We start from the raw sequence: 10,550 nt of genomic DNA, 5'->3' as shown, positions 1-10,550 counted from the left end.
GACTCTTCTGAAGAAGGGTCTAGGCCCGAAACGTCAGCCTTCCTGCTTGTCTGATGCTGCTTGGCCTGCTGTGTTCATCCAGCTCTACACCTTGTTATCTCAGACTCTCCAGCATCTGCAGTTCCTACTATCATGAATTAATGCTGTGTTAACATTTAACAGCGTGTTGCTTTGAACATAAGAACTAGGAGCAGGTGTAGGCCATCTGGCCCCTCGAGCCTGCCCTGCCATTTAATAAGATCATGGCTGATCTTTTTGAGACTCAGCTCCACTTACCCGCCCACTCACCATAACACTTGCCATGACACTTGCACATATCTGTGATTAAAATAATATTTAAAAATTAAATTTGTTGTATTCTCATCAGACAAAATAGTGATGCAGGCTGTCCTAATGAATCGTTGCTTTTTTCCCCAAATACCGATTAGCTGTAGTAGTGCATGCAGTATGAAAATGACGAGAATATAGTTTTCAAGAGACAATAGACAATTGCAGGCCCCTACTTAACATTTAGAAATTCCTTTCCTCAAAAGACAGTGGATGCAGATTATATAACTATTTTTAAGGCACAGATAGATTCTTGATTACCAAAGCACTGAAGGATTGTCAGGTAAATATAAAGTCAACATAGTCCCAGAGGATATAGCATTGTGTTCTCATTTGAGAGAGATAATTGGTGGTGAGTTCAGGCGAGGGTGTGGGTTGGTTAGATCAGTTGGCTAGACAGCTGGATTGCAATACAGAGTGATGGCAACAGCGTGGGTTTAATTCCCACACCGGCTGAGGTTAGTGTGAAGGTCCTGCCTTCTGAACCCTGCAAGAATGTAGATAAGAACAGCCATGATCATATTGAATGGCAGATCAGGCTTGAAGGGTTCAGTGGCCTCCTTGTACATATATTCATGTTTAGTTTGGTAGCATCAGTGGAGAAAAATTAGAGTTAATGTTTCAGGTCCAGGATCTGATGGAAAGTCACTGAACCTGTAACGTTAACTCTGATTTCACTCCACATATGCTGCCAAATCTGAGTTTTTTTTCAACAATTTCTGTTTTTATTTCTGATTTCCAGTATCTGCACTTCTTTTGGTTGTTTTCTGTTCATATTTAATCCTTTCCCCATTGTACAGTGTTCGATAATTTGTTCAATTTTAATGCTGTTTTTGAATCATTCAATAATTGAGTTATTTAGCAGGGCAAGTAATATAGTGAGAATCTGATTCTTAAAAGATTACATTTGTTTGCATTTTAAATCAAATTTGAGTTCAGGAGGACTGTGTTATGTAATTCACGATAGGAAATGTGCTATTTTTCAGAAAGCGGCTTACCTTTTGCAGAATATAAACAAAAACCTTGGCACAAGAGTAAATATTCCTTTCACACATAATGCCCAGTAATTAACTTAGCTAGGTATATCATTGACACTGGAACTGTATAATGTGTTTCATATTTGAATGTTGATAAACAAGCTATTCTGAAAGTACTGTCTTACTTTGGCTGCGTAGTTGACGGTTTTTAACAGTCTTGAAGCTGAGGTGAATACTCAAAACCTTGTTGCTTTCTGGACCCTTGTCAATTAGAGTGTTGGAAGATTTTTCACACATTCCTTTGCAGCCCCCCGTAACTTTGTTCTCTAATATGTTGAGCAGCGTGAGTGTGATACTTTTCCTCAAAGCAGTCATGACAGTAAGATAGTAAATGCATTTTTCATTTATTAGTTTAATATGGTTGTCATAATGCATGCTTCTACTCCAGAAAGCAACAGAGGACTTTAAGGAAGATTGATAAACCTGAGCATTAACTATCTGATTAAGTACCGGTGACCTTGTTTATAATAGGGCTCTATGTTCTTGCAATAGGGGCACTGCAGTGAAAATTTACCAGACTGATTCATGGCTTGGTGGAACTGGCGTATGAGGAAAGGTTGAATAATTTAGGATTGCATTTGTTGGATTTCAGGAGAATGGGCAGCGATTTCATAAGTCTATAAAATTCTAACAGGGCTAGACAGGGTAGATGCAGGAAGGATGTTCCCAATAGCAGCGTCACAATCTAAGGATACGCAGCAAGCCATTTAGGACTCATGAGAAATTTCTTCACCCAGAGTTTGGTGAGCTTGTGGAATTTGCTATCACAGAAATCGGTCAACACCAAATGATTTGTATGATTTCAAGAAGGAATTGGATATAGCACTTCGGTCTAAAGGGTTCAAAGGATACGAGAAAAGTGGGAACAGGCTATTAAGTTGGTTGATCAGGCATAATCATAATGAATGGTGGTGCAGGCTCAAAGAGCCAAATAGCCTACTCCTCTTTTCTATGTTTGCAAGTTCGATGTAAAGTGACCCATATATAGCATTCCATTATTTTATTCAGCTTTAAAGGCTTTAATTACAAATTATCCTAAATCTCAATGATTTTAATTGCCTGGATTTTCTTTCAATATTTGCGTTTTTAGTTTTTGGAGGGAGCCACAATTGAAGTAGATCAAATCCACACTCACATGCGGCCACTCCTGATGATGTTGGGTGATTATCGCAGCCTGACTTTAAATGTTGTGAATCGCTTGACCTCTGTTACAAGACTTTTTCCAAACTCCTTTAACGATAAATTTTGTGATCAAATGATGGTAAGTGTACAGGTAACTTTATCTGTAGTAATATTTGTACGTTGTAGAGATTTAAACCAATGTGGAATGTGTGTTATTCACAATCATCCTGAAAGTGAGTGAGATTTTGTCACTCTTTGGCCTTTTTTTTGCCCTACTTTCGTAAGGATGTTAACTTGTGCTAGAATAGCAATGACTTTTAAGACCTTAAATGAAAATGGAGTGAGCCAACCTATGCTGGAAACTGAAGCACTCTCCAGATTCTTGGCAATTTTATATCAATCTCCATTCTCTTAATCTAGTTAAATCTGGAAATGGAAAGCTTTCAGTAGCGCTGTTCACCATTATTGAATCATTCCCCTAGTAAATAGGGGCACCTATAGGGAGATCATGGAATAGGAACAGGCAATTTAGCCACTTGAACCACACACCCCACCTTTTCAAGAAATCATTGCTATATATACATTTCAACTCCATTCACTTGAATTTTATTTCCATTTTATATTCTTGTCTAGCAAAAAATCTATTGATCTCATTTTTTTAAGCTAATTATGCTTGCATCTACTTTTTGTAGGAGAGAGTTCGACTCTTCCACCCCCTTGAGGTTAACAAATGTGTCCTAACTTCTGATTTTAAGGTTATGTTCCTTTGTCTTTGGTTCACGCAGCAGGGAAAAAGTGTTTCTGCCTTTTATGGTTTTTTTTCTCCAAAATACTATAAACCTAAATTAAATCATCACCCCATCTTTTTGATCCCAGGGAATGAAAGGCTAGTTTATATGACCTCTACTTATTATCTAAATTCAGGAGTTCTAAGAGCATTCTAATAAATTTGTCCCAGTGGCCCTTCCTGGGTCAGTATAGTTTTTCTTAGCTACACTTAGCTGCTGATTGGGTCTGACTGGAGCTTTGTATGTCTTTACCAAAATTCCTACTACCCAGGCTTCATAAAGACTAACATTGATTACACCATGTTTCTTCTCTCTATGTACCCTGACCCCTAAATTTTATTGATCTCTGTAGACGGACCTCTAAATCTATTTGGAGTTCCAGCATTAGGAGCTTTTTGGCTTTTAAATAATATTTGGATCTGGTAAGAATTCTAGTTTTAAGAATTTTAAGAACATGAGTCTTGTGCCTCATCTTTAGAATACAGAATTTGTCAGTACATCGGTTTAAAAAATCTGGGAGTCATCTTTACCGTTCAGAACTGTTTAAGTATCTTCCGAGGGAAAAGAATTGAGTTTCCATGTGAAAGATTTGGGACGTTTAGCTATTTTAAATAGTGGTCTTTTAACCAGAATATAATCATGTTAATTTTGGCAGGGTTGTGGGAAAAGCACTAAGTGAAAATGTGGGTTATAGTTATTTGTCTATGAGCACCTTTAACAGAATAAGGTATTCCATGGTGCTTGACAAGAACATGACAAAGCAAGGTTTAAATTGAACCACGTATGGAGATGTTTTGCCAGATAACTAAAAGAGGTACTTTGTTTTCCCCAAGAACTTCAACAATATGAAATGCACAAGCCGTCACCAAATGGGGAAGTCCCTGGCCTAACACACACTTTAGGGGTGTCTGTCAGCCTATCCCTTATGGTTGTCAACATGGGGATAAAAGCTGATAGTGAGAGACTTAAAACAAAAAAAAACCTCCTGTGAGCATTTGTCAAATTCTGAAGACCATACGGATATAGAATATATGTAGAAAATAACATTGTATTCTTGACTTCAACAAACTAATGATGGATGGATAAAACACTGTTGGGACCGGGCAACTTGGTCTGCCCAGAAAATTACGATAAGGCTTGCATTTCCTATTCCACCATAAAAACAAATATATGATTGCCTGGGAGACATGAGAAATCAGAATAAAAACCCAGACTAGTTTTGGGAGAAAATAGGACTTTGATGTGAGGAAACTTGGTGTGCTTAGTATTTTTTAATATGAAAGCAAGTTTAATGAATTAAACTGCGTGAATCATTATTATTGCCAACTGTGCTCACTGATATTGAAAAATGAAGCTTAATGATTTATGTGTAACCTCACAATGTTTCTTGATTCTCCACTGAAATGTTTGCAGTAGCACTTTGATATCCGGTAGATTGCAAGCAGAGGAGGTGCTATTGTTACATCCCTGAGTTGTGCTATTGGCATTGTGAATTGACTGTGGCACAGAAAGGGTATGCATTTGAATCGCAGAAGTGACTGACAGCAGTGAATATGAGAAGGGGTTTGGAAGCGAACTGAATGTGAAATGGGCATTGAGATGTGGAATGAATTCAGGATGGGCTACAATGGATGGGATAAGGGTCATCCTCAGTCAAGTGTGAATCAATTTCTGATTTAAACTGAATCTCTCTCTCAAATTTACTCAGTCAGACTGTGCTTAAAATAAAATTCTGATAACATCTCTTCTGAATCAACACCTTTTGATCTGTTGAAAGCTTTCTTCCCCAGAAACGTCATAGCTATAACTTCTTTATCCTATCAGCATTCAAGGTAGTGCTCTGTCAGGCACTGATAGTAATTTGTTAGTTTTGTTTGGGTTCTGTTTGGACTTGGAGCTGGATTAGTTGTATATCTCTAGTTAGGTTTGGACTGTTTAACATCTATTGCCGTGGCTGAAACTTGCAGGCTTAGCACAAATAGGTCAGTAAACCTGGGATCCTCTGTTCTGGTTGACTATGCTACTCCACTCCCCAACCCACTGAGTTTCCAGGGGAGCCAAAAGTTGGAGTGAATGTTTCTTGATTTGTACACCTCTAGTCTTGACGATTCCGTTTTACTCTTGGCCAATTCCCCACATTATATTTTCTATTAATTTAAGTTAATCCTAAACTCTACTGCCTGTGTCCCAACTTTCTCCAAACTCATTCAACCACAATCACCTCACATCCTGCAAACCTGCAATACCTTCATTCTAAAGTTCTTAGCCTTCTGAAATCCATTTAGACTTCCCCATTATTTCTGTAACCTACTCCAGCCCTGCTTTTTGGATCACTACAGTCCTCCAGGTTTAGTCTGTGGCATATCCCCAATTTCATATTTTTCCACTATTGGTGACTGTTCCTTCAGTTACCAAGTTCTATGCTCTAAGCTCTGTTTCCTTCTTCGACACTCCCCTTAAAACCACCATTAAGTTTTTGGCCATTTTCTCCTATCATTACTGTGACTCCATGTTGAATGTTTTTCTGCAGTGCTCCTGGGAAATATCTTGGCACTTTTTGCTATGTTAAAGGCACAGTATGTCTCAAGTGGAGCATTAACATAGGCAGGGACTAGTTTGGCCAAATGGCTTGCCTCATTTCAGTGAAGGAAAATGTAAAGTCGCCATAGTCCCATAGGGCTGCTCTCACATTAGACAGACATGACTGGTGGTTTAACCTGAAAGTCACCACGCCTCGGACACTGTCGGCATCACTGTGCATTGCAAACTAGTGATCCAACCAAATGAGCTAACCAAACTCCCAATACGATATCTGCCAGTAACTTGGCATTAACGGTTATTGAGCAATGTTCACTGACAGCTTAAAATAATTATTAAATTATTATTGAATAATACTCACCAGTAACCTAGGTTTAATACAGTTTAATGCAGTATATTCTATGGATAAATGCTTTGCTTTACAAAAGATGGATGTTCTGTGCTGTATGACTATGCATCAGAGTGTCTGGTTGCTAAGTTTTACAAACCAGAATGTCCTGGCACAGGTTGCAGTAAACTTTTTACAAAGGTAAACAGTGGAAGGTCTGAGAGTCAGATATTGGTGCTAACCAGAGATCTATATATATTTATTTTGAATGCTTTTCTTGATTTGTTTTTCAGGCTACTTTTTGAATTTTTGGGGTCTCCTTTTTCATTGTCACTAATTTCTTTATTATATGGTACAGTCAAGTTACAACATTATCTTCTGTAATTGTGTTGTCTCATACTGAGGCACTCTCAGAAGCAGAATTAGAAGAATTAATCAACATCCTCAAAAATCATCAACTCTTTATTAAACTTAAAGCTGCAACATATGCTTCAATTTCTTAGACACTACAGTATTTAAATTGGTAGAAGATGACAGCAATAAGTTAGCAACACAACTTTTTGAAAATAACTTAGCACACCATTATCTGAAAAATTCCTTCCACGGACTAGTAATAGCTAATGTGTTTCCGTTGGATATGCATAAATTGGAAGATTTTTTAACTAGGCAGATCTGCACTTCAGATCTCAATATCAGGTTTAAATTTAACTGTTGAAATTTTATTACAATAGCAGCCACTATATTTTGCCCCTTTATGTTAGTAATTAGCAAATTAACTCAATGAAGTTAGTCAAAAGTGTGTAGTGTTCTGATGTGTATTCTACCTTGAGGCCACTGTTACTTATAAACTGGAGTTATGTTTAGCATTGCATTAAATAGCTTTAGCTGAAGTTGCCCCAGAATTATGTGGAAATGTTACCTACATTAGTTGTATTAAGCATTCTTAGATACAACTTGAAGAGTTTGGTAAATTGCATGGCATTTTTTCTTTTATTATTGAGTGAGAGTGTGAGGGAAAACTAGATAGTGCTGGAACGATCATACTTACTGCCTGTTCCCAAAGGGCCCACCACAAAAACATGACTGGTTTTGCAACTGAATGGCTTGCTTAATCAGTTTAGAGTTGACCCTTTAGGAAGTGATTCAAGTTATATTTAGGGTACAAGGTTTATGGCTGGTTGAATATCAAATTAACACACCACTTGTTTTTTGACCATTTGATTCTGGGTTCTGAATAACCGGATTTATTTAGTAGCACATGTCAAAAAGTGGCTGAGCAAAACTAAGTGAAAGACTTTCACTTTTAAAACACTTCAGTCTCGTGACTTCCATGGTGGGATTGGAACTCGTGTACTTGAAATTACTGGACAGCAATGCTAATTCATCCATATCTAAGCAGTGTAAAGATAAATATATTTGAGTTTGCTACTACAAGTGAAATAAATGAAAAAATTTTATTGTTTTGATTTTTCAATCCAGTAATTAATCAGAGGTAGGGTCCCATTTAGAGTCATAAATAGCAATTTAATCTCTAAGTTCCACATTCACTCTTGTGAAATAAATGAGCTAATGAAATAAAACAGTGTGAGAGTAATTTAATGATAACATTTTTCTTTCTGGCCTTAGCAACATTTACGTAAATGGATGGAGGTAGTAGTCCTTACACATAAAGGAGGACAGAGGAGTGATGGCAATGTAAGTTCTAAAATCTGGTTTATTGTTGAATAAATTTAATGCAACATTTTGTTTAGGCAAGGCTTTCTGAAATAATGCTGAATGTGACCTGTTGTGATTAATTAGCAATCTACTCCTATGAGTCCATTATAATGAAGCCTGTGGAGTTGATGGTTTGCTTTTAATCACACTTTTTTTCAAGGTTATATGTTCTAAGTGATTATAATTTGTAGAAACTTTGTACTTAATTGTTTCAAGAATGTCTAATTAAATTCCATCATTTTGACTAATTTTAAGCTCTTCCACTTTTGTGAACAATTAACTTGGAAAAAATTGCAATTCATCAGTTCCTGAAGAACCATTAGGCAAGTTTCCATTCTGAATAATTATGTCTCAACAGTAATGTTTCAAAACATAACAGGAAATCTTTGGTGATAGCAAAAACTTAAGTTTTAGATATTTGTTTTTTTTTCTCCTCTGCCATCCCTTAATCCTCCTTGTGAGGTTGTTTGTTGTAAATGCATAAAATCTATAACTAAACTGAATTTTTCACTTTTTTTTTCTTTTGTGGAAATGCATGTTACTGGTAAGGCCAGCATTTGTTGTGAATCTCTGATTATTCTTGAATTGAGCAGCTTACTATGTCACAACATTACTAATGGATCACATGGAGGTCAGACCAACTAAAGATGAAAAACTTCCTTCTTTCACCGACATTAATAAACCAGATGGATTTTTATGGCAATCAATGATAGTCTCAGTAATGGTGACCGTGAAACTAACTCAATATTTTAAGTTCATTAATCAAATTTAAATTCCATTAACTACCATAATGGGGTTTGAGCCCATATCTCCAGATTTTTAGTCTAGCTTCAGATTTACTAGTACTGAGACTATACCACTGTGCCACCATATCTCCAATGATGAATGCTGTCTTCAATATACTGCAGCAGTTTAAATAAAAGCAATGTTTTAATTTGACATGCACCATGTTTATAGCTGTCACTCGGTGACTGGCACTCCTGCCTCTTGAGTCATATGATTGTGGCTTCAAGTCCCATTGCAGAGACTTGTTTTTAAAAAAAGCATCCAGGTTGATATTCCTGTGCCAGTTTGGAGGGAATGGTACACTGTCAGAGGTTCTGTTTTTCCTGTTAAACCGAACCCCTGCCCATGTACTCAGTGGATGTAAAACATTCACTGGCATTGTTCTCAAAAAGAGCAGGTATCTTCTGGCCAATATTCATTCCTCCAATCAATACTGTCAAAACTAACATTTTGTGCAAATTGGCAGTACCTATATTTCAAAAATAGTTTATTGACTTGAAAACTGTTTTCAAACACTCTGAAAGGTGCTATAAAATGCAGGTATTTCTCTTCTCCATTTCTGCGTCTTATCCGTTCGGGGAAACATCGGTGTGGGAAATTTAATACCCTACTTCCTGCTCGTCAACTTTCATTTGTAGAATTCATGTTGTGTTGATTCCTCTTGTAAAAATTCTCCCTAGTGCATTAAATTTTAGTGACCTGCCACTTCCCATCCTCCCTTGCCTTCAAGAGCTAAAGAAATAATGATTGCAAAGCTATTAAAATCTTTGTGCAGATATATTTCACAATAACATACATTCTTCAAAGCACTCAGTTATTCACATTAAAATTGATGGGCTCTGATGTCATCTTGATTTCCTTGTGTTATCAGACAGATTAAACCCAAATTTTGAAGTATGAAAGCCAATGTATTACTTTTCATGGAAGGAAGTACCATTGACCTTAACACTGTTTTTACTAACATTTTATTTGTGTTATATTAGCATTTTTCCTTTGTCTTTAGATTGATTTTCGCAATGTATTTTAGCTATAATAATTTTTGTGGATTCTTAAAGAAGGCCATTAGTCCCACTGTGCCTGTGCTGGCTGTTGAAAGAGTTACCCAAATGGCCTCAGTCCTTTTTTCTTTCTGTAATACCTTGGGTATGGCAGCTGAACCTATGTAAGACAGCTCAAGTGAGCCTATCGCCTTTAAAGTCCAGTCATTCAAACTAATGACACCATTTGAGACCCATCTCCATTAGTATGCAACAAACTCTGTGAGCACTTTCCAACTATGGTGAAATGATGTTTTGATGAATGTCTAGGGATTACGTTGATTTATACATTCATATATTCGCTAGGTTGCACTGTTACAAGTAGCACTTATTGCCTGTCCTATTCCTTTTTGTCATGATTCTTGTTTTGGTTTAGCCTGCCTTGGAGGGGGTGGAGGTGAGAATTCTGGTAAAGGCTGTGAGTGCAGCAGGAAATTATCCAGTGGTGTTGTGACGTCTTCTTTGTCTTGTATTGAACTGTTGTAGTAGTGCGTTCGTTCGCATTGTGCATTTTGTTCGAAGTTGCAATGCTGTAGAAACCTCTGGTGGTTGTCTTATTTGTGACCTTGTGGAGTTGAATCTAATGTGTTTAAAAAGTCAAGCGCATGTGAAGGATTTTTTTTATTTTAGGGATGGTGTTCAGAGATTTGATGAAATTATCTGTGGGGATCTTTATTTAGTATAAATGTATTTCCTTGTACTTCTTTCCCTCAAATGTTACCACTTGCATATATTGCATGTCTCTCAATCAACATTTCTTGGGAGGACCGTACAGCCACGTAAAAGTGCTTTGTGATCTAATCCATTACACAAGAAAACAAATCCTTCTACTGGCCTTTGGCACTGTGACGTGTTTGAAAAAAACTAGTTC

General features: G+C 37.0%; 1 protein-coding gene across 1 annotated transcript in view; it reads left to right on the top strand.

Moving 5' to 3' along the window:
- LOC109911874 (transformation/transcription domain-associated protein) overlaps positions 1 to 10,550 on the top strand; it is a 206,307-nt gene that overhangs the window by 47,692 nt on the left and 148,065 nt on the right. The window contains exons 21-22 of the mRNA XM_048609696.1: positions 2,455 to 2,625; positions 7,767 to 7,865. Of these exons, the coding sequence (XP_048465653.1) occupies positions 2,455 to 2,625; positions 7,767 to 7,865 (270 nt within the window). The remainder of the gene's footprint in view (positions 1 to 2,454; positions 2,626 to 7,766; positions 7,866 to 10,550) is intronic.

The sequence above is a fragment of the Rhincodon typus genome, chromosome 21 (genome assembly GCF_021869965.1).
Source record: "Rhincodon typus isolate 14 chromosome 21, sRhiTyp1.1, whole genome shotgun sequence".
In the NCBI taxonomy this organism is placed as follows: Eukaryota; Metazoa; Chordata; class Chondrichthyes; order Orectolobiformes; family Rhincodontidae; genus Rhincodon; species Rhincodon typus.
Note: the sequence above shows the minus strand (reverse complement) of the source record. Positions and strands in the feature narration are given on the sequence as shown.